Here is a 25,283-nt window from a genome sequence, read left to right as displayed (position 1 = left end):
AACTGACAGTGTTACTTTCTAACCCATTCTTCATACAGCCTAATGTTGCTTTTTCAATCATGACTGCACGCTGAACACAGGTTTCCACTGAGTTCTCCACAATAAAGCCCAGGTCCTTCTCCTGAGATGCTACAGCTAATTTAGAATGTCCCTCACCCCTCCCAAATGTAGATGGGTTATTTAAATAATCCCTTCCAAGGTCCATTACCCTTCATTTGTCAGCATTGGCTATCATCTGCCATTGTGCTGCACATCATGGCATTTCTGCCAAATAATTTAACAGACTGTTCTCTTGGTTGCTGGAGATGAAAAGACTGCAGTAGTCATTACAAGAGCACAGCTATGGTTCCCATTGCACGATGAAGGTGGCTCCAGAATGTAATAGGGCTACAGATCATCTGCTTAGACCACTGAATGGTGGTGACACAAAAGAGCAGTTATTTAGTTCCACCTCTACAGCACTCAGACATATTAAGAGAGTCAAATGGCCATTTTAGTGCCACTTGTTCCCTCTAAAGGCAGGTACTATATGCCACATATTAATAGGTTGCAGTTCCCATCTTATAGCCAGGTGATGAGTAAGTGAGGGGTAAATTTTAGGAGGGTATCTTACCTAGAAATAACAAGAGGGCTGCCAAAATCATAGCAATGGCGCCACCTCCAAGACTTAATTGCACGGAGTTCGGATCTTCGCATACGCGTCCGTCTGGACAACGGCAGAGCCTCACAGACAGATTCTGCTTCATAGAGAATCCCTGCCTGTCCAGAATTAGGAGAGGCACCAAATACTTTCCACGTGGGAGGTTTCTCAACCTTAAAAGTTCAACTGAGTCACCTAAAAGAAGAAAGGCAAGAACTCCTGAGCCTCTTGTAAAAAGCAATAAACAGCCTGAAAGCACAGTGTTGTTGGAGGAGGGAGGGCTTTTTTCCCCATTTTGAGCCCTTCTGAGTTATACGTTAGGTTCACAATCCGGTGTTTAATTTGCACACACTGCTACCCAGACAGTGTGTGCAAAGTGGATAACTGTATGTGCCAGTGTTTTAGTGCCTGCCTGTATCTGATAACTGTGTCCATTAAAATAGATCTATCACTTTCCAATATGTGTAATGCCTTCAGTTCCATAGTTACTGTGTCGATAATCCCAATGGAAAACCGTTTCTTGCCATATGTGAGATTTTAGAGGCCTCAAAGCAGAAGGCTGAATGGTGCAAAATCCTATTGAGCCTGTAATCATGGACAACTGTATTAAAAGACATCTAAGCGGATTCCGACCTCCAGAGTTACTCCAGTGTAACTCTGGAGTGACTCCACTGAAGTGAGAGTGGATTTACTCTGAATCTGCTCTGAGGTAGGAGTGCAGAACTTAAAACCCTGAAGTGATAATAAATAACAGATGGTAAACATGACTAAGCCTATGTGAAACAGTGACAGGATGACAAAGTGAGCAGGGGTTTCACAGAGTGTGTGGGAGGAAGAATTTACCAAAACTCTTTCCTAATCTCCAGTTTTGCTTTATACTTTTTGAGTCATCAGTGAGTTTAAATGTAAAAGGACTGGCATATGGATGGGAGTCCTTATCCTCCGCCTTTATGATGAGAGGAGTTAGTCTTGCTTTGTCACAGACTTCCAAGAAACGCGTGACTAATGTTGGCATGTGGTCATTGATGTCAGACAGGTAAAGCAGAATGGTGCCAGTGCCCGTCTGTGGTGGGACACCTAGGTGGAGAAAACAGAGGTAACAATCTGACATGATTCTCCTGCCCAATTCATTTCCTGTTAGTCCCTAAGTTAATACATTAGCAAGATGTAAGGATATTAGGATTTTCTGTACTGATCCTCCATTCAGATTCATAGTCAATCATTTCATAGTGTGTCTTTAACCTGAGAATATGCTTTATTAGTAATAATCAATTAGCCAGTAATAATTAACCCTTGATACTACTGTCAATAAGATACATATCATCATCCCCTCTTCCAAATGGGTTAGCTGAGGGTATGTCTACACTACCTGCCGCAACGGCAGGCTGCGATCGATCCAGCAGGGATCGATTTATCACATCTAGTCTAGACACGATAAATCAATCCCCGAGCCCTGTCCCGTCGACTCGTGTACTCCAGAGCCACTAGAGGTGCAAGCAGAATCGATGGGGGAGTGGCAGCAGTTGACTTACCGTGGTGAAGACACCACAGTAAGTCGATCTAAGTATGTTGACTTTAGCTACGTTACTCACGTAGCTGAAGTTGCATAACTTAGATCAATTCCCCACCCCCAGTGTAGCCCAGGGCTGAGATACCAAGGAGTTAGATGCATTATCAGAGGGCACACAGCAAGGTCACAGCTAGGACTAGAACATAGTCCTCCCTCTCATTCCCCAAGTCTCCTGCCCCAATTATGAGATCACAGAAGGAAGTACAAAAGGAAGGTGGATGGTCAAGTACTTGGGACACCAGGGTTCAATTCTCTGCTGTGCCATAGATTTCTTGTGTGAACTTGGGCAAGTCAGTCCATCTCTGTGCCTCAGTTCCCATCAGTACATGAGGGATTGTTAGCACTGCCCTACCCATGTAATCCATCATCTGTACTGCAGCTAATTAGTGTCTGGGTAAAATCAGAGGTGTCGTTTGAGACCTGCAATGCCCCACCTCTCCCTCTGCAAGCTCCCAACACAGCTGCAATCATCTGAAGTGATGAGCTGACAGCACCCTTATCTGCTAAGTTAGGCTAGTAGCAGGCCGTTCTCACTGAGGGAGGCTTTCACTTGTCACACTCCCTTGGTCCTCTAGAGCTCAGATCTGGTGAACTTCAGGACACAGTACAAGTCTGGCCTGTTTTCCCAGGCGCTCACTTGAGGCACTGATTAGGAGACAGAGTGGAGCGCATTTTAGAGTGGGAAGGGTTTAAGCAGGAGGCTGTTGGGAAATCAGTTTTCTTTGAATGTTTATTTGCTATATTGTGATGATAGTTGTGCCTTTATCCTTCACACGAGTGCCTGGAGAATTTGACAGGTGTCACTGAAAATCTGATCCTCTGAACAAATACGCAAATGAGCAGCATTCTGGATACAAAACAAATCAGGGAGTCCTGAAAAGAAAGACTTACAGACACATAGCAGCATGTGAAGACTTTATTCACTGTGCAATGGACTCAAGTACCCCATTCTTCCTCAACAGGAACTATTTTTCCAGCAACAGGAGCTGTTATTCCTCTCTACAGTGGTGCTAATGCTCACAGCACATACTCAGAAATGGTCTCATTTGCTACTATCTGAGCAAAAAAACTTACCATCATCTATGGCATGAATAATGATGGGGTAAACACCGTCGTTCACATAGGGGGATTCCCGATCAAGTTCTTTCATGGCAGTAATAACGCCAGAGTTCTCATCAACAGTCACCCACCCTGCTGGATCATGAACTACTTTGTATCTGAAGAAAACAAGACAAAAAATCCAAGGCCACGCAATTATTTAAATATCTTACGCACTCAAATACAAGTTCCATTACATCTCCTGGTATCTTTTTAAGCCTCAGATATTTTCACTCTGGGACTTCACTTTGTTTAGTGTTTCCTGTTGATGAAACGTGATGAGGTGGCTTCACTAGGGACTGAATTTTCTTTATCAGCCAAAACATGTGCAGTGTAGCTAGTGGCAATGCAAGGGTCCCCTACACCAGTGCTAATATGCGTTACCCAGAGCCTGGAGGAATCACTGTTAAGGGTGAGAGGATGATTTAGTTTCCATTCCAGTTCAAGAAGGAAGAAGTCAATGGGAGTTCTGACCAAGCAAGCACTGTATTATTGGAATCATTATTTTTACTATTCCAAAAGCAAAACTAGATATTTTCTGTCTAAGTCTGGAAGGTTGGCTGGATCCAGTCAGTCTAATGCTCCAACATACAGTTTAGAACAGTTGCACTAAGCAGAGATTTCTTTGTTAAAGTTAAAACGCTCTTTCCTTTATGTTCCTTAACAATTTCCCCAGCTCAGTGTTTACAGTGTCTCCACTTACTTAATCTTATTTGGCACCACATCTGGATCTACAGCAGAATATTTTCCGAGCCTCGTCCCAGGCTTCACGCCTTCTTCTTTTTGAAAAACAAGTGTAGGAGGGTGAAATTCAGGAGCATCATTTCTGTCTAGGACTTTCACAGCCACGGATACACTAATGGGGGCTACAGGAGGGCTCCTCAGTTCCCCTTTATGACATGAAAATAAAGGTTCTTCGTTTTCAACAGAAATGACAAGTATCTTCTCTGAGTCACCTTCATGGTCCAGAGGCTACAAACCCCAAAGAGAAGTTTCCATTAGAAATTATGGCTTTTCCTGTGGAAAGATCATCTCTCTATAAGTGAGAGCAGTAACTGATCCCAACTTACACGCAGCTCCAACTACTAACATTACAATCAATCTGTCCATGCTACAAAATGCCATGTTGTATCAAATCTACGGCTTCAGTAATATTACCTTAATAACACTTAAAATGCCCTCATTTGTTTCAGGATCAGTCTCAACGATGAACTGTTCCTTTTCATTGCCTTTCACTATTTTGTACTTTGCTCTCCAAGCAGGTGTGTTTGGAGAATCTTGATCTTCCACCTGGAGCCTTAACACGCCTGGTCCTACTTTGCCTTCTTCAATTTGCCACTGATACTGAAAAAAAAGAGGATTGTCTCATCAATGTCTAACCAGGAGTCATCACATTGAACTAGTCCATCAATCCAGGTTCCCATCACACTTCCAAGCCCTGAAGATCCATTTCACAGAGGCCCTGTTCCTCTGCACTAGCTTTAGGGTCCTTATTCCCTGGCAGTGCAGCTCCAGTGCAGACTAGGCCCTCTCCTACAGCTTCCTCCAGGATCCTGTTCCCCAGGATGGCAGAGGCTCTGTGGATATGGCCTGAGGTTGAGTAATCTCTGAAGATCTGGATGGGGACATAATTCTGCACAGTGCAAATATCTCCCTAATAATAGTTACTTCCATCAGATTCTGTATCTTCTGCAGGTAATTTTAATTTTTTGTTTAGGGCTCAATGATGCCTCTCTTACTCACATAAAGTAGCACTTTACTCTGCGAGCTAACATTGATATCAATTAAACTACTCATGAAACAAGGTTCTACTCAACGTGATTAAGGGTGGTGGAATCTAGCACTTGTATCCTGGAGCTTATCTAAAGAACGATCCATTGCCAGAGACCATGGAAGCTTATACCCATATGGAGTGAACAAATCACGATGTCTACAAAGAACCATAGAACTTAACTAGCATGTTTTATCCCCACAAAACCCAAACTTCATGCAGAAACCTACTGAAACAGGGCGCATTTTTGCCCTGAAGCTTTCAAACTCTGGCAAACAGTCCTGGGGAGTGAATTACATAGGCAGAGGTCTGACTAAGTCTTAGTCAGATGTTTGTTTTGTGCACTTTGTGGCCAATGCTGCAATGTAAAACCCTTTTCTCCTGGTCTGCACCTTAACTTATTAATAGCCACACATACCCTGTCAAGCCTCTCACCTTCAGTCACTAGAACAGGCAAGTTACAAAACCAGTTTTAATTTTTCATACACAAATGGAAAATATTAACTGGACTAGAACCCTAAAATCCTCAGCTAATTCATAAGCTTTTCAGAACGCTTTCCCCAAAACCAAACAACAAAGGAGGAGATAGCAGAGGAGAAATGGAAAGAGCATGCTGGTTGGAGATTGGGTGGTAGTTGGGTGGCTATAATTACTTTCAGCTCAGACTAAAGTCATGGCTCCTTTCTCAAGCAGAGAGGATTTCTAGTCTCTTAGAGGTCAGGAAGCCTGCTTCAGGAGAAGAGTTCCGGACTTCCTTAGTTCTTGGATGAGGTAGGATTCCCCTCTCTCTCAGCCTCTGGTTCAGCAGAGAAAGCAATTACATAAGAACGGCCGTACTGAGTCAGACCAAAGGTCCATCTAGCCCAGTATCTGTTTACTGACAGCGTCCAATGCCAGGTGCCCCAGAGGGAGTGAACCTAACAGGCAATGATCAAGTGATCTCTATTCTGCCATCCATCTCCATCCTCTGATAAACAGAGGCTAGGGACACCATTCCTTACCCACTGATGCTTTCCAGGTCCACAACAGTGGAGGATGCATTGCTAAACACAAAGAACATTGACCCTGCATTCCAGTAGGTTGTAATCATCCTGGGGAGACTCGTAACTCAGCAGAAAGAAAAAGAAAACAAAGGAAAGGGAAGATCCTGACCATGAAACAAAACAATAAACACCCAAACTGGTCCCACTCTCCTCAAAATCACTCTAGGTTTTTTATAAAGCTCTCAGGCCAGGCTGTTCACTATCCTCCTTCCAGAGTCATCTAGGAACTACATCTACCTAAAATATTTTTTACACAAAAAACAGCCTATGGACTTAGCAACACGTTCAGTTCACAAACAAGGTTCTCATCACGCATCAGGCTCTTCCTCAGATCAACTCTGGCCATAAGTTTGAGCTCTTTTCCAGAATTCCAAGGTAATTGTTGATTAATCCATAACCCTTTTAAAAATCACTTTTCTTTAGGCAAGCTTGGTTCATTGGTCCCATTGTCATAGCAAGCCCCCTTCTGAGAGAACCTTGCTGCCGGTATTAGAGACAGTTTTATCCTCTGACCTGACAGTAGATACAACTCAACAAAACTTAACTTCTACAGTGGGATATACAGAGGGTACATAAGTAGCCAGGTGTACAGAGCATTATGTGAAAAAATTCTGGTTGTGATCCAATCAACATTTCCAATTGTCAGCTATATTAAAATTAATTGACTCTATAATGTGCATTTGAGAACGTAGGTATAATGGGATGTAAACCCCACACTGGCACTGGAAAGATTAACAAGAGCCTGGGAGCTGGAACCCGGAACCCAGAGAGGTGCTAAGTAGGTCAATTAGCTGGTCCACCTAGAAGAGAGTCAGGACTGAGAAAACTCAGTTAGAGAGAGAGTCAGAAGAGAGGAGGCTGGGAGTTCCTGCTCTCTGAGAATGGTCTGATAGAAGTCAGGAGAGAGGAGAATTGGGAAAAGCTACAGGAGGAGAGTTAGTTTGTGTGGTGCATCTCAAAATGGAGGCAAGATTTGCGGGAGGCAGCTCTGGGGTGTCAGTGTTCAGCTGAAAAGTAGAGTACCAAGGAGACTTGTGAAGAACTAACATTCAAGCGTGGCAGGGATGGAAGTGGGTCAGATTGTACTTCTGGTTTGGGATTTGGCGAAGAACTCTGGGGAAGAATCCTACAAGCCAGAGCCCTGAAAGAAGGGAGTGCCTGAGAGACATGCAGGTGCACAGTGAGCGCAGGAAGGGGCTGGTAGGAAAGGTCTGTGGACAGGCTGAGATTGGAAGTGGTCCCGGGGAGGAAGCAAGGAGTCTGAGTAGATGGACCTTGGCTGCTTTCTACAGGGTCCCTAGACTGGAACCCAGAGGGGAAGAGGGTCTGGGTTTCCACACTGGCCACCAGAAAAGATCCTGGAGACCACTTGTGGAAGGACTACTGTGTTAGGACTTGGGATGGAGAGTTGGCTTGAGGTTGCCACTCCATTGTTTATCAGACTCTGTTACTCCAGAAGAGATGGGACTAAACGTGGCCTGTCCAGAGGGTTGAGTCACAAGAAGACTCAGACTGCTGCAAGGCCGGAGAGGCTATTGGTAAGAAGAGTTCCTGCTATGCCATGCCCAGCCAAAAGAGGGCATGACAGCAGTGAGTCCACTTTTCTACAACATGTAAGTGCTGTTTTAATAGCACCTGATTACAGAAATGGCACTAAAACCTTTAGAGGAGCCAATATCAGTTCATGGGAATCCACTGAAATTGATGACATCCTGTCAAATGTCTTTCTGTCAACATTTAAGAGATTTCTATTGACATCATAGATGCCAAGGCCAGAAGGGACCATTCTGATCATCTAGTCTGACCTCTGCATAACAGGCCCAAAATAATTCCTAGAGCAGATCTTTTAGAAAAACACCTGACCTTGATTTAAAAATTGTCAGCAATAGATGAATTGTTCCAATGGTTAGTTACTCACATCAATAAAAATGTATGCCTCATTTCCAGTCTGCATTTGTCTAGCTTTAATTTCCAGACATATTATCCCTTTCTCTGCTAGACTGAAGAGTCCATTATTATATATGTGTTACCTCAGATAGATACTTATAGAATGTCATCAAATCAACCCTTAACCTTCTCTTGGATAATCCAAATAGATAGACTCAAGGAGCTCAATCATTAAAGGCCAGTTTTCTAAGCTTTTAATCATTGTCATGGCTCTTCTCTGAACCCACTCCAATATATCAACATCCTTTTTGAACTGTGGGCACCAGAACTGGATAGAATATTCCAGCAGCAGGCACACATTGCCAAATATAGAAGTAAAATAATCTCTCTACTCCAACTCGAGATTCCCCTGTTTATGCATTCCAGGATGTCCTTAGCATTTTTGGCCACAGTGTCGCACTAGGAGTTTATGTTCAGTTGAGTATCCATCACAACCCCCAAATCTTAGTGCTGTTTTGTTAATAACTCACATCCATATGTAGTTTAGCTTGATCTTGCAAGGTGCCAAGCACTCTTAATTTGCCACTGAGCGTACTCGGCACCTGGCAGGACTGATATTTCTTTGTCTTGGGATGATTCAGTAAAGTAGTGCACTTTTTCCTTACATTTTCCTTGGTAAATACAGGCAGGTGGTTGTTTGTATCTTCAATGGCAATGTTAACTGTTGCAGTAGATGACATTTGTGGAGTACCATGGTCTCTGGCTTTGATCAGAAGCTTGAAAGAGCTGGCAGTCTGAAAAACAAGTTAATTAACTTCCAAAATATAGGTTGGGAAAAAGTGTCTGGTTGCTGCTACAAAATTGATCCTTTAAACTACACTTCTACCCTGATATAACACTGTCCTCGGGAGCCAAAAAATCTTACCGCGTTATAGGTAAAATCACGTTACATTGAACTTTCTTTGATCCACCGGAGCGCGCAGCCCCGCCACTGCGGAGCACTGCACACCATGTTCTATCCGAATTCATGTTATATCGAGGTAGAGGTGTATTTATACTTGTGAATCTCTCCGTACTCCAGAGATTCCTATATGAATCTAAATTTACCTAAATATACATGGCAAGTATATATCATAACATATTAGGTACTTCACCTGATGATCCAAGCATCCTGAAATCACTATAAAACCACTGGTAGGATTGATGTCAAATCTGGGCTCTTTCAGATTGGGTGTCTGTGTAGTAAGGGAATAGGTCACCCGAGAATTAGCGGTGTCTTCTTCATCTTTGTCAAGGGCTGTCACTTGGAAAACTGGCTCATCTAGGATGAAGAATTGAAGCATTTATTATATGAGCTCACTACTGACATGGATGTGCTTGGGCCTAATGACCTTTATCCCTCTCTACTACTTCCCCTCCCCTCTCATTACTCCAAGGCTTCTGCATGTCCACTAGACTCCTCTGTACCTCCACATATTCTCTCCACATTTGGACTGAGGTTTGCCACTTATGTTTCTCTTCCTCTGCAGCTCCTGCCTCCTCTCCCACTATTATAATTACTCTAGCTCATTTAGGGACAGAAATTTGTAAGAGAGAGATACTATAAAGATATTTATTGCATTTCTGTATTTCTTTACTAAACATTCGCTGGTTTCTAACCCAGCAGTGCTGCCAGTCAGCCTCACACTGTGTGTTCACATCACTGTTCTTTCCGAGCACACCCAGTCCAGTTTTTTGTTTATCGTCTGGTTCATTAGTGGAACTGGAAAAGGTTCAGAGATGGCTTCCATGCAAGGGAAAAACTAAAAATATTAGGGCTGCTTAGCTTTGAAAAGAGATGACTAAGGGAGGATGATAGAGATCTATAAAATGTGGAAAGAGTGAATAGAGAAGTGTTATTTATCCTTTCAACCAATACAAAAAAACAGGGGTCATCTGATGAAGTTAATAGGCAGCAGGTTTAATGCAAACAAGAGGAAGTACTTCTTCAAATAATGCACAACTAACCAGTGGAACTCATTGCCATGGGATGTTCTGATAGCCAAGAGTATAACATGGTTCAAAAAGAACTGCATAAGTTCATGGAGGATAGATCCGTTGATGGCTATTTGGCAATATGGTCAGGGATGCAACCCCATGCTCACAACTGCCTTAAATTTCTGACTACCTGAAGCCAAGAATGACAGGATGGATCACTCCATAATTATCCTGTTCTCTTCATTGCCCCGGAAGCTGTGGTACAGGCCACTATCAGAGACAGGATACTGGGCAAGATAGACCATGATCTGACCCAGTATGGCAGCTTTTATGTTCTTATCTGTAAGGATGAAAGGGTCCAATCCTGCAACATGCTCAGCACCTCCTGTAAGGAGCAGGGCCCTATCAGCTTCCAAGTCCAACCACTAGACAACTGATTCACATGCCTGCCAGGAACAATGAAAGCTCTACTGCTGAAAATGACTGTGTTCCATATGGAGATAAAGGATACTGGAATTATGTAGAAAGGCTCTGAATCTGTTCCCACTAAAATCAATGTGAATTTTGCCATTGACATCAACAGTGTATGACCCTGGGATTGTTATTTCCAGGTTGGAGCTGGCCCTGTCTACTTCTCATCCCTTTAAGTTCTCTACAATTGTGTGCAAGTTTTGACTGATAAAAAGGTACCAGACCCAAGGATGCTGGAGGTTTTGCTAAAGATATTTGGTGTTTATGTATAACATGCTGCCAATGTGTATTTAAAGTTGATGTACACAATAACTTGGGCATTACAGCTTCTCACATGCACACTAAGACACTTCATGCAGGGCTTTCATTATGAACCTTCTCTGGTCAAGGAAAATACGACTTTAAGCCTCAAACTTTGCAACATCATTTCAACTGCATGATAAAAATGACTCCCCAAACTGCATTCTCTTTTTTGCTGCATTCTTTACAAGAAACTGATTTCAGACCAATTCTTCCTTTAGTTAAGACTTAATTCAATTGCCATACTGCAATCAGAGGTGATAGTAGCAAAGGAATTACTATAGGGCCCAAGTCTGAAAACAACAGCAAGTATCATGGTACTGAAGGCAATGGGGCTACTTGTGACAGTCTGTAAGCACCTTTTATTTGGTACTTACAGAATTGTGACCTGTCTGTACATTACTTATGACTCCAACAGAAATGGAAAATTGTTCTTTCACTCCCTAAACCAGTGTTTCTCAAAACAGGGGTCGCTGCTTGTGTAGGGAAAGCCCCTGGTGGGCTGGGCCAGTTTGTTTACCTGCCCCACCCAAAGGTCTGGCCGATCGCGACTCCCACTGGTTGCGTTTCGCCTCTTCAGGCCAATGGGAGCTGCTGGAAGTGGTGGTCAGTATGTCCCTCAGCCCGCACCACTGCAATCAGCCAGACCTGCGGATGGGGCAGGTAAACAAACCACCTTGGTCCGCTAGGGGCTTTCCCTACACAAGCGGCGACCCTAGTTTGAGAAACACTGCCCTAAACCTATGTATATTTGAATAAAACTACAGGGGAGGGGGAAAACCCCACAAGCCACTAGAAATCGCTTCTTTAGATAGCACTTACCTGTATCATGGTTTTCTTTTATAGTAATGTTAAATTCCTCCTTGGGAAACTTGGGTGCATTATCATTAATGTCTTTAATCTTAATATTGAAAAATAAAGATCTGTCCGCTATCTTCCCAGTCATTGTATGTGCAACATCAAAACGTATCTGAGTAATGGATATCGATACAGAAACAAAAAAGTTAGCTGTCAGAATTGCACAGGAAATCTCTTTAAGCCATTTCAGTTATAAACATATTTGGCTATTTTTTTTTTTTTTTGCTTTGCATCACTAACAATAAGTTGCTTCACTTGGCAAAGTTAGTACAACTCAAAACAATTACCATCTGCATTTAAAAACTAAACATGGTAAAGTTCTAGACTTTTTGTAAAAATAAATACATAGATAAAATGGAAATGCAGCTGTGCAAAATAACCCAGCAACGGGAGAATCTAACACATCATGTAAATTCAGAAGACCATTGCGGCACCTGCCTTTTGGTCCACTTGATGTAGTTTGTGGACCAGGCTTGGCAGGCTTCTTTCTAGGCCATTCAGAGTTGCTGCAACTATACACCAGCTTGGCCTGGTTTCCTCTCCACACTGTGCTTGTGGGGCAGCACCAGACAATAACTCATGTGGTGGAAGAGGGCCCAACTCTACATCAGGAGGGCGGTTCACAATGCCTAGCCTCCCTGAATACAAAGGCCATCCTTTGGTTATGGTACCTAAACATTGAGCTCTGACATCTGCATACAAGAGGAGAAGGAATTTTCTGATGACCAGTATCGATACTTCCTTTATACATCAGCATAAATTTGCTTCCAGAAACAGTAATGGTGCAATAGCACTGTACCACAGGCCAATAGTTTATGGTTTTACAACTCATACTTTGCTGCTAGAACTGCAATTTATCATGAGGTGTACAACAAGAACCTTAGACTTCAGGTTCAACCATGCTTCCTTAGAACTCCTTGTGCAGCTTTATAGCAATATCACTGTAGCTATGCAAGGAGTAAAATTCTGGGTTTGCAGCACTTCAAGCATGGCACAAAGGTTAGACAAGGACATTGATCAATGTTTAGATAATTGAAGCAATTTTATGGAGATCATTGGCCATGCAGATATTTATTTATGATAACTCTTCTATGATATTTATTATCATAAGAGTTAAGCAAGAAAGTAACAAACAAATACAGACTTGAGTTTACTACTGGATTTTCTCCTTCACATGAAACATTTAGCACTGGGAGAGTAATTTAGAGTTGCCATATGCTTAACTGTTCTTCTAAACTCTATTTACCTTAAAAAAGGGGGTGTTTTCTCTGTCAATGGTACGATGCACGTACACATGTCCATTGGCATCGTCTTCTATAGAAAACAACCCAAACTCTGGAGATTCATTTACACCAGGTCCACTGATTAAATATTTTATGGACATATTATATGACACGTTGTTGAACAGCTACAAAAGAAATGGAGCATTAGTGAAAAGCCAACTGTATCATAAGGATTAAGTTTCAGCACTGGAATTTAAAGGTTTTAAAGACACACTGAAAAAAGTTCAGGACAACATATTCATCTGGTACATTTATATAGTCATAGTTATATGACTCCACACTCTGGGAGAATAAATACCATAGGATGTTTCTAGCTACTATGTTAATTCAAATTGTGATGCCAATTTTTTTTTATAAGAAGCAATTTTTACCAGAAGTAGGAGATCTTCATAGTACTCATGGAGCCTTTGTAATTAAGGGTTTGATCCAAATCCTATTGAAATTAATAGAAAGCCAGTTGGATTGGACCCTAATGTATTAAGAGCAAGGACAAACTCAAATTAAAGAGCAGCGAATCCCCAGGCCCACTTAACTTGGACCCAAGTGTTCTGAAGAAACTGAAGAACAAAAGGTGTGAGCTGTTACCAAAAATCTATAATCACTCATCAGAATCAGCAACTGTAAAAGCGGATATTGAGAACAGCAAAAAGTTATGCCTATCTTTAAGATATGATCACTCTGAGAACCTGAGAATTACAGACTAGTGAACCCTACTTCATTATCAAGTAATCTTGTTGAAATGACAATTAAAAATAGATGAATACTATTAAAAAAACGCCTAGATGAACATAATATGACAGGGACAAGCCAGCACTGCTTCTGTAAAGGAATATCAAACCTCCCTACCGCAGTTCTTTTAGTGTGTCCAAAAAAACAACAACCAGAAGATAATGGAGAACCAGTTGGACTTTCAAAAAGTCTTCCACAAAATCCCTTCAAGAGGCTATTAAGGAGACTAAGTAGCCATGGAATGAGAGGCAATGTACTGTCATGAAAGACCAAAAGATTAATCAAATAAGGAACAAAGACTTTAGTTTTCTATTGGACTTTCTCCTCCATATAAACTCTAATGTACCTAATGCTAACTCATAGGAAGAAACAACTCCTATGGACACTTTTTCCTGAGTTGTCCATGGATTTCTTCACTTCTTCTGAAGCAGCTGGGGCTGATCACTGTCAGGGAAGGAATACTGGTCTAGATGGATCACTGGTCCAATCTGCTATGACAGTTCTTATGTTTCTATCTTATGTGGTGTGTAAGCAAGGTACCAGTCTCTCAAATGAGGACCAGTCATGTTCCACAGTGGAAGAGTGGCAGCCTCTCCATCCCACTACATTGGAGGCCTCAATCTGCGATGGATAGTATTCTATAGAGGAAAGAGGAATATCCTTACTAAGAGTTTTTGTTTTACCTCTCCAGCAAGTTTGGGGAATGGTCCTTTGTCCTCCTCTTCAAGTTCAAAGGTGGTTATAATCCATCTCCTTTTTGTACGCCATAGAGGATGAAGATTTTCTGACTGATAATGATCCATCCCCTGTTGATATAATAATGAATTCAGGTCTCAAAGTGAGAGGTGACTCTCCCAATAGATTGTGAATTGCACATTTTGCTTTTATGATTAAACTATTTTATAAAAGTATTGAGTATAAACCTAATATTTTAAAATCATTAAAGTTTTCAACAGAATTGGGATTAGAACTTGGAATTTCCTGATTCCCAGCCCTATGTGGGGTACAATAGACAAGAAGGAAGAAAGTGATTGATCAAGTGTTGTACCTGTCTACTCTCTAATACAGGAGTTGGCAACCTTTCAGAAGTGGTGTGCCAAGTCTTCATTTATTCACTCTAATTGAAGGTTTCATGTGCCAGTAATACATTGTAACGTTTTTAGAAGGTCTCTTTCTATAAGTCTATAATATATAACTAAACTATTGTTGTATGTAAAGTAAACAAGGTTTTAAAATGTTTAAGAAGCTTCACTTAAAATTAAATTAAAATGCAGATCCCAGCCCCCATATGGGTGGCCAGGACCCAGGCAGTGTGAGTGCCACTGAAAATCAGCTCACATGCTGCCTTTGGCACGCGTGCCATAGGTTGCCTACCCCTGCTCTAATACTTCCTCTAATAGGGAGTGAACTTTTCCCCAAACATACATACTAACAGGCGCAGCCATAAGAACAAATTTGGCACTTAGATACAAGGGGGGCAGGTACCTGATGGAAACACTTTTGCAAATAGGCCACTCTTCCCTTCTACTTCTCAAGCATAAAGGGTTCATCAAAGAGCGTGACCTGGCCTTTTAATAATGCAACTAATTCTTCCCTGCCTTTTTATATCATGGTGATTTCTTGCAAGCCAAGACTAGCATTGCAAATCCTAAATATTTACATATCACTCTACTCCCAATTTTAAATACATTATTTATTAAGTAAATTAGTAGACTAACAAACCTTGCTGCTTGTCTTGCCGATGGTCTTTATTAGACGGACACTGTCCTTTTCAGGAGAGGTGTTGCTGGCAGCAGTAACCTTATAAAACAAAATGGCTTTAATTAGAGGGATGGCTAATTATAAGCGGTCTGTGAGATTTATGTAATATTGTACTTACACAACAGAAAGTACATTGCCTTTTCAAACAGAAAAAGGAACCAAAAGACATCTGACTCTAAGAAGAGTTCTCATCAAGCATTTCCCAAATTGTGAAGTATAAAACAGAGCTTGATTCATAGTGGATTGAGTTTCTTTATCTCTCCAGAACTTACTAAAAATTGCTAGTATCATAAATTTGTTTATCTTCTTGTAATAGTGTTGCTTCACACCTGACTCCATAAATTTGTGTTTTTTTCCAAATCCAAACAAATACTAGGAAATACTAATATTCTGATACGCAGTCCTACAACATACCAGTACTTAACCTAAAAGGATAATTACTGTAGTGAAGGGTACTCTTACACAAGCAAGTGGTCAATTATTTCTTTTCTTTAAGAGTGAGCTCGTTGACTTTTATGGCTTAAAAGTGTTAGGTCCTAAAACAAGGACTTGTCAGGTGGGATTTTCAAAAGCACTCAGTGGTGGTTTAACACTCCTCCCGCTGATGTCAGTATCGTTGGGAGAAGAACCATGCCAACCATGAACAATTTTAAAAATCCCACTCTATTTGGTCTGCAGTTGAGATTTTCAATGGAGACTAAGGGAGTCAAGACCCCAACTCCCATGGAATTTCAGTCGCTATCTAACTCCCTTGGGCTCCTTTGCAAATTAAAAGAAAGAAGTTCTACAAAACAACTTTCACAGCTGTGGCATTTTCAGTGTTGAGCTCACAAGTGGGGGTATGTTTTCAACAAAGCTGAGACTTAGGCTCCATTTTCCAGATGTAGCCTGTACCCACAAAACTAGAATTTTCAATTTTGTACTTGCAAAATTATTTGCAAGGGCAGTCAAGACCACTAAACTATTTGATTTGCAACTGCAATGTAATTGTGGATCAAGTGTTGTGAGTGCCGTTTATAACCAGAAGAGAAAGCCCATCCTTTTGAGAGCTTTCTGTCTCTTTAGTTGTGATGCTCTGTACCTCGGGGGAACACCCAGCACCCTCATGTTCATCCTTGTAAAATGATTGTGTGGTATCCAATGCAAAGTTTGTCATGTCGGGTGTCTATGGAAGGCTCATGATGTACTAAGTATTGCTGTTATAGTGATGTTATAATTATGTTATGGGTTATAATTTCATGTATATAGTTGTGAGGCTGAAAATGTATCCTTATGGCTTAAAGCAGGCCCAGACAAGAACTTTCTAAGAGCAGACAGGCAGTTCACACCTCATCTGGGCAGGTATGGGGCAAACCCAGCCCCACCTCACAGGAACAAAAGATGCTGGCGTAGGCAGCAACAAAAAAATCTGTTAGGGTAGGTCTACACTGTGAAGTTATTGACAAAACGTTTTTCTTTCATGAGTACTTAAAAAAGCCCCCCCGCCCCCCATGAAAGACAACAGTTTTGCCAATGCAAGTAGCAGTGTGAACGCAGCTTTATCGGCAGGGGCTGGAAGTATTTTGTCGGCAAAAGTGCCGACAAAGTACCAACAAAGAGCGTTTACACATGCTGACTTTTAGCAACAAGGCTGGGTCGACCCAGCCTTGTCACTAAAAGCTGTGTGGCATAGACAAGCCCTTAGATTCTCGAGGGAGTCACCCCCCTTCCTTTGGTCAGTTTGGAACTGCGATGAAGTAATGCTCACCTGACTCTGAAGTGGGAGGGGGCAAAGCCAAGAAGAAAGAAAGGACATGATAAAAAGGAGAGACATTTGCCATGCTCTCTCTCTCTCTTTTCCACCTACATCTACAGACACCACACCAAGCGACTGAAGTACTGATCAAAGGGGAGAGCTTGGCTGAAGAGCAACCAGCCCCCCTGTGGTGAGAAGCATATAAGTTTGTAAGGGCACTGAAAGTGTTAAGATCAGCTTAGAATTCGTTTTGCTTTTATTTCATTTGACCAAATCCCACCTGTTATGCCTTGACTTATAATCACTTAAAATCTATCTTTATAGTTAATACATTTGTTTCTTTATTCTACCTGAAGCAGTGCATTTGGTTTGAAGTGTGTCAGAGGTTCCCCTTGGGATAACAAGCCTAATACATATCAATTTCTTTGTTAAACAGATGAATTCATATAAGCTTGCAAGTCCAGTGGGCATAACTGGACACTGCGAGATAGAGGTTCCTAGGGTTGTGTCTGAGATCGGAGATATTAGCTAGTGTCATTCGGTTACAAGTAGCTGGGAGCAGCTTACATGCCAGAGGCTGCGTGTGAACAGCCCAGGAGCGGGTTCTCACAGCAGAGCAGGGTAAGGCTGGCTCCCGAAGTCAAGGATTGGAGTGACCGAGCAGATCACGGGTCCAGATTACACCAGAGGGGAACATCACAATAGTATATGAAAGGATATTATGTAGAACTAGTTATCTGCAAACACAAACAAGCTTTTCCATGGAAGACCAAGTTTTTATCATAAAGGGCATTAATCACAAGCACAGTACAAAGGTCTGCTTTATTGCAACTGAAATTAGTGAAGTTACTCCAAGGTCCATACCCATTTCCTTAAACAGCATACAAAAGTGTGAACTGCTGGTCAGAGAAATATTGTTCCTCCTTTCATGGCATGTTATCAGGTCCTCTAGTCTATCCCCTGGGGAGAGTGCAGGATTGATCCCCCAATGTATACGTTCTAATGCTTCACATGCTAGTTTGAAGTGTCTCCCAGGACTATATTGTGATATCCATTGTTAATATCAATTGCTGTTCATTAACTGATTGAACAAAATGGCCCACTGGATGGGGCTTTCACCATTTTCCATGGGAAGTTATCTTGTAAAGCTCAGCTCAGCTACATGCTCTCCTAGTTACCCTTCTCTTCATTTCATTCCATTATTTTTAGCTACAGCCACTTGGCTAGAACTTCTTCCCAATTTTTTTTTTTTTTTTTTTTTTTTTTTTTTTTTTTTTTTTTTTTTTTCTCCATGCTGATTTCTCTGTCTTCGGTATTTACACCCTTCCAGTACATGTGGCAGGCAAGTCATTCTCTGCCATTTCCACAGGACCATATCCTGAGAAGTGCTGGCTTCAGGTGCTCAGCAAGCAGTAACAGAATGTGGCCATAACTCAGTCTGTGCCTGGTAAAACCCATAACCGTTCCAGCCACACTTCCCTTCCTTTCACTCTACAACACAGACTCAGGCTGTGGCTACACTTGCAGATGTAGAGTACCGGGAGTTAAACCAGCCCTTGGAGACAGCAGCAGGGAAAGCACTGCCGTGTGTTCACACTTGCTCCTTGTGACTGTGGAGCACGTCCACATTAGCAGTTCTTACAATGCCACAGAGAGCAGTGCATTGTGGTAGCTATCCCAGTGTGCAAGTGGCTGCAGCGTGCTTTGGAAAGGGTTAGCAATGCTCAATGGGGCAGGCACAGTGTCACATAATGCAGGTTCCCCAATCCCATTGTTCCATGGGCATCCTACTAGATTGCCAGCTGCTTTTCAAATGAGGGGATGGGGAGTATGATAGGGAGTGTGTTGCGTGTATGTAGGGGGAGACAAAGTGTGTTTTGGGGGGGCAGAGTGTGTCAGCATGCTGTCTTGTAAATTCAGACAGAGGCAGGGGTAGGGTGGAAACTCGCCATCAGCCCCTACCCACCACCTGTCTCTCTCTCTCTCTCTCACACACACACACACACACACACACACACACACACACACACACACACACACACACACACACACAAATATCCTCTGCAGCAGGAGCATTGCACAGTAATGGTTTGCTTATGATAGTTAATTCTGCAGAGACTTTCACAAATGCTTAACTTCAAGCATCTCACTATAGTAGAACCTCAGAGTTATGAACACCTCGGAAATGGAAGTAATTTGTAATTCTGAAATGTTCATAACTCTGAACAACATGTTATGGCGGTTCTTCCAAAAGTTTACAACTGAATATTGATTTAATACAGCTTTGAAACTTTACTATGCAGAAGAAAATGTTGCTTTTAACTATCTTAATTTTAATGAAACAAGCACAGAAACAGTTTCCTTACCTTGTCCAATTTTTTTTTAAGTTTCCCTTTTTTAGTCATTTACATTGAACACAGTACTGTTCTGTATTTGCTTTTTTTAAATCATTATTATTATTTCTGCTGCTGCCTGATTGTGTACTTTCGGTTCCAAGTGAAGCGTGTAGTTGAATGGGTCAGTTCATAACTCTTAGGTTCTACAGTAGTTCCACTCAACTTAATGGGACTATTTATATGCTTTAAAGTAATTCTTTGTAGAACTGGGCACTGAGATTGGTACCAACACTTTTTATGTATTATTTCCATCGCTTTACCTTGTAGCAATATCATCAACTTCTTTGGTTATTTTTTGCCAAAGGAACCTATTTCATAGAATCATAGACCTGGAAGGGACCTCAAGAGGTCATCTAGTCCAATCCCCTGCACTCAAGGTAGAACTAAGTATTATCTATACCATCCCTGACAGGTGTTTGTCCAACCTGCTCTTAAAAATCCCCAATGATGGAGATTCCACAACCTCTCTAGACAATTTATTGCAGTGCTTAACCACCCTGACAGTTAAGAAGTTTTTCTTCATGTCCAACCTAAACCGCCCTTGCTGCAATTTAAGCCCATTGCTTCTTGTCCTATCCTCAGAGGTTAAGAACAACAATTTTTCTCCCTCTTCCTTGTAACAACCTTTTATATACTTGAAAATTGTTATCATGTCCCCTCTCAGTCTTCTCTTTTCCAGACTAAACAAACACAATTTTCTCAATCTTCCCTCTTAGATCATGTTTTCTAGTCCATTAATCACTTTTGTTGCTCTTCTGTGGACTTTCTCCAATCTGTCCACATCTTTCCTGAAACATGGCACCCAGAACTGGACACAATACTCCAGTTGAGGCCTAATCAGCGTGGAGTAGAGTGGAAGAATTCCTTCTCGTGTCTTGCTTACAACACTCCTGCTAATACATCCCAGAATGACGTTTGCTTTTTTTTGCAAAAGTGTTAAACTATTGACTCATATTTAACTTGTGGTCCACTATTACCCCAGATCCCTTTCTGCAGTACTCTTTCCTAGGCAGTCATTTCACATTTTGTAGGTGTGCAACTGATTGTTCCTTCCTAAATGGAGTACTTTACATTTATCCTTATAGAACTTCATTGTATTTACTTCAGACCATTTCTCCAGTTTGTCCAGATCATTTTGAATTTCAATCCTATCCTCCAAAGCACTTTCAACCTCTCCCAGCTTAGTACCATCGGCAAACTTTATACGTGTACTCTCTATGACATTATCTAAATCATTGATTAATTTATTTGTAGGCTTGGAAGGATTAGATTTTTGTTAGTAAATGTTGATTTCATCGAACATACAGAAACTGACAAATGTCCATCCATGATCATTTAAATTTAAAGCTAGACAATGTAAGAAAAATTCTGCTTCAAAATGTACTAGACTTATTTATTTTGTCTATTATGCTGTTGACAACTTGTGTTTTAATGGGTATAAAGCCTTATCTCATCTACTGTCATTAAATAATTAGTGTTTGGCCGCTCCATAACTTCCCACAACTATGAAAATGTTGGCCTGGAGCGGCAAACCGCGGCTCTATAACACAGGGAATCAGGTTGCTTCCAAATATGGGAGGGCTGAGACTAGCTCCTTTCCAGCACAAGGCAACATTCTCTCAGGCACAGGGGAAGAGATTAAGGAAACTGTCCCAATTGTTAGCTGGCAGAGTTCTGCAGCTGAACAAATGACAGAATCCTTTATTTCTTTTGACCAGATCTGACTTGGTATGCTTTGATTTATAATCTTTATAGTTAATACATTTGGGTTTTTTATTCTACTTAAAGCAGTGTGTTTGGTTTGAAGCATGTTAGAGGCTCCCCTTGGGATAAGAACTCTGATACATATCAGTTTTCTTTGTTAAATTGATGAACTCATATAAGCTTGCAGCGTCCAGTTGGCATAACTGGACACTGCGAGACGGAGGTTCCTAGGGTTGGGTCTGGGACCGGAGATATTGGCTAGTGTCATTCGGTTGCAAGTAGCTGAGAGCAGCTTACATGCCGGAGGCTGTGTGTGAACAGCCCAGGAGTGGGGTTCTCATAGCAGAGCAGGGTAAGGCTGACTCCCAGAGTCAAAGATTGGAGTGACCGAGCAGATCACGGGACCAAATTACACCAGAGGAGAACATCACAATAGTATATGAAAGGATATTATGTAGAACTAGTTATCTGCAAACACAAACAAGCTTTTCCATGGAAGACCAAGTTTTTGTCATAAAGGGCATTAAGCACAAGCACAGTACAAAGGTCTGCTTTATTGTATCTGAAAGTAATGAAGTTACTCCACGGTCCATACCCATTTCCTTAAACAGCATACAAAAGTGTGAACTGCTGATCAGAGAAATATTGTTCCCCCTTTCATGGCATGGCTTAACTTCAAGCATGTCACTACAGTAGAACCTCAGAGTTATGAACACCTCAGAAATGGAGGTAATTTGTAATTCTGAAATGTTCGTAACTCTGAACAAAATGTTGTGGTTCTTTCAAAAGTTTACAACTGAATATTGACTTAATACAGCTTTGAAACTTTACTATGCAGAAGAAAATGTTGCTTTGAACTGTGACAAAGTGGAACTGTTCTTAATGTTTCCTCTGAATACTGTGTGGATGCCTCAGTTTCTGGCCAACACTCTGTCTCCTGGCAACTAATGGCCCGAGTTCTGCCCCCCTGCCCCACAAGAGGATGCTAAATGTATGGGAGAACAAAGAGGTCAGGTGACCTCCTGGCCCTGGAAAAGAACTCCGCAGAGAAGGAGGGGCTGGAGGGGTTTCAGTTGGGAGCTGGCTGGGGACGGGAAGTGAGTGCACACGGGGTTGTCTGGCTTGCTGGGCCCCAGAATGGACTCAGCTGAGGGGTCCTGTTCTCTATACCTACAAGCTCTTTTTTAGACCGTGTTCCTGTCTTCTAATAAACCTCTGTTTTACTGGCTGGCTAAGAGTCATTGCTGACTGCGAAGTGGGGGTGCAGGACCCTGTGCTTCCCTAGGACCCCGCCTGGGTGGACTCACTGTGGGAAGCACACGGAGAAGCATATGCTGAATGCTCCAAGGTCAGACCCATGAAGGTGAAGTCGTGTGAGCTTCTTACCCTGAAAACAGTCTGCTCCAAGGGAGAGGAGGCTCCCCAGAGACCTGACTGGCTTTGTGGGGAGCAGTTCCAGAGTATCACCCGGGGACTCCGTGACATTAACCATCTTAATTTTAATGAAACAAGCACAGAAACAGTTTCCTTACCTTGTCAAAAAAAAATTTAACTTTTTTTTTAGTCGTTTACATTTAACATGGTACTGTTCTGTATTTGCTTTTTTATTATTATTATTATTTCTGCTGCTGCCTGATTGTTCACTTTCGGTTCCAAGTGAAGCGTGTAGTTGAATGGGTCAGTTTGTAACTCTCAGGTTCTACTGTAGTTCCACTCATCTTAATGGGACTATTCATATGCTTTAAAGTAATTCTTTGTAGAACTGGGGACTGAGATTGGTACCAACACTTTATGTATTATTTCCATTGTTTTACCTTGTAGCAATATCTTCAACTTCTTTGGTTATTTTTTGCCCAAAAGAACCTATATCATAGAATCATAGACCTGGAAGGGACCTCGAGAGGTCATCTAGTCCAGTTCCCTGCACTCAAGGCAGGACTAAGTATTATCTACACCATCCCTGACAGGTATTTGTCCAAACTGCTCTTAAAATACCCAGTGATGGAGATTCCACAACCTCCCTAGGCAATTTATTGCAGTGCTTAACCACCCTGACAGTCAGAAAGTTTTTCCTCATGTCTAAACTAAACCTCCCTTGCTGCAATTTAAGCCCATTGCTTCTTAACCTCTGAGGACAGGACAAGAAGAACAATTTTTCTCCCTCCTCCTTGTAACAACCTTTTATGTACTTGAAAATTGTTATCATGTCCCCTCTCAGTCTTCTCTTTTCCAGACTAAACAAACACAATTTTCTCAATCTTCCCTCTTAGATCATGTTTTCTAGACCATTAATCATTTTTGTTGCTCTTCTGTGGACTTTCTCCAATCTGTCCATATCTTTCCTGAAACATGGCACCCAGAACTGGACACAATACTCCAGTTGAGGCCTAATCAGCGTGGAGTAGAGTGGAAGAATTCCTTCTCATGTCTTGCTTACAACATCCTGCTAATACATCCCAGAATGATGTTTGCTTTTTTTTGCAAAAGTGTTACACTGTTGACTCATATTTAGCTTGTGGTCCACTATTAGCCCAGATCCCTTTCCGCAGTACTCTTTCCTAGGCAGTCATTTCCCATTTTGTAGGTGTGCAACTGATTGTTCCTTCCTAAATGGAGTACTTTACATTTGTCCTTACTGAACTTCATTGTATTTACTTCAGACCATTTCTCCAGTTTGTCCAGATCATTCTGAATTTTATTCCTAGCCTCCAAAGCACTTTCAACTCCTCCCAGCTTGATATCATCCACAATCTTTACAAGTGTACTCTCTATGCCAGGGGTTCTCAGACTTTTGTACTGGTGACCCCTTTCACATAGCAAGCCTCTGAGTGTGACCGCCCTTATACATTAAAAACACTTTTTTATATATTTAACACCATTATAAATGCTGGATGCAAAGCAGGGTTTGGGGTGAAGGCTGACAGCTCGCAACCCCCCCATGTAATAACCTTGCGACCCCCTGAGGAGTCCTGACCCCTCAGTGTGAGAACCCCTGCTCTATGCCATTATCTAAATCATTGATTAATTGATTTGTAGGCTTTTAAGGATTAGATTTTTGTTGGTAAACATTGATTTCACCAAAGATACACAAACTGACAAATTTCCATCCATGATGATTTAAATTTACAGCTTAGACAATGTAAGAAAAATTCTGCTTCAAAATGTACTAGAATTGATTTAAGGATATTTACTTTGTCTATTATGCTGTTGACAACTTATGTTTTAATGGTTATAAAGCCTTAACTTTTTTAAATCTCATCTACTGTCATTAAATAATTAGTGTCTGGCCCCTCCATAACTTCCCACAACTATGAAAATGTAAATTGATTAAAAATCAAAGTGCTTAAAAGTGATATTATTAAAAAACAAAAACCAAAGTTGGCCAAGCCCACCTCCTTGAGATCAGCGCCTCTCTGAAGGTAGGTTGGTTAACAGGCAAACTATTTCAAGGGCAAAGATTTCTATTTCCAAAGGCTTCCCCCTCCCGCTAACCAGCGTTACCGCAGTGGGGCAGTTTAATGCGGTGGGGTGTAGCTGGTAGCACTGAATTACCCCTGCACAGGTGCGGGGGGCGCCTAGGCAGACTCTTATGTATCTTTTCTCCGGAGCTTCCCCAGCTCCCGCATCCGCTGCCTGTGCACCGCTCCAGGCTGCCCCAGCCTCTTCCACCGCCCGGTGCCCCGCAGCCCCCGCGGTCCCCCGCGCACCTACCGCCAGGAGAAGCAGCGCTGCCAGGCGCCCCATGGCCAGCAGAGGCGGTGGCCGGAGCGCGAGCGGGTCTGAGCCGCTGCACCGCAGCATCCCCGCTTATAAAGCGGGTTGGAGGAGCGGCCTCGGCTGCACATGCCGCCCCACCCCCTCCCCTGCAGGGATCGGCGCGGGGGTACCGCGGCCGCTTCCCGGAGAGGCGGGGACCCGCGGAGCGAGTGGGGGGGGGCGAGGGGCTCCCCCTCCCACGCCGGCGTGGGGAGATGCCCGCGGTCCTTGTCAGTAGTTGCTGGAGGTGCAGGCAGAGCCCGGCTGCGAAGTGCGGGTCCGGCTCTGCTCTGCAGGCTCCGCT

General features: G+C 42.3%; 1 protein-coding gene across 1 annotated transcript in view; it reads right to left on the bottom strand.

Annotated features, from left to right (window-relative positions):
* The window catches only part of CDH26 (cadherin 26), a 32,201-nt gene extending 7,181 nt beyond the window's left edge, over positions 1-25,020 (bottom strand). Inside the window, exons 1-12 of the mRNA XM_050917774.1 lie at positions 24,935-25,020; positions 15,350-15,427; positions 14,311-14,433; positions 12,862-13,023; positions 11,580-11,727; positions 9,164-9,330; positions 8,675-8,803; positions 4,467-4,652; positions 4,012-4,280; positions 3,285-3,427; positions 1,484-1,717; positions 614-835 (exon numbers count right to left, since the gene is read on the bottom strand). Of these exons, the coding sequence (XP_050773731.1) occupies positions 614-835; positions 1,484-1,717; positions 3,285-3,427; positions 4,012-4,280; positions 4,467-4,652; positions 8,675-8,803; positions 9,164-9,330; positions 11,580-11,727; positions 12,862-13,023; positions 14,311-14,433; positions 15,350-15,427; positions 24,935-24,967 (1,894 nt within the window). The 5' untranslated portion in view covers positions 24,968-25,020. The remainder of the gene's footprint in view (positions 1-613; positions 836-1,483; positions 1,718-3,284; positions 3,428-4,011; positions 4,281-4,466; positions 4,653-8,674; positions 8,804-9,163; positions 9,331-11,579; positions 11,728-12,861; positions 13,024-14,310; positions 14,434-15,349; positions 15,428-24,934) is intronic.
* Between the last annotated feature and the right edge of the window lie 263 nt (positions 25,021-25,283).

This window comes from Gopherus flavomarginatus, chromosome 11 (genome assembly GCF_025201925.1).
Source record: "Gopherus flavomarginatus isolate rGopFla2 chromosome 11, rGopFla2.mat.asm, whole genome shotgun sequence".
Taxonomy (NCBI): domain Eukaryota; kingdom Metazoa; phylum Chordata; order Testudines; family Testudinidae; genus Gopherus; species Gopherus flavomarginatus.
Note: the sequence above shows the minus strand (reverse complement) of the source record. Positions and strands in the feature narration are given on the sequence as shown.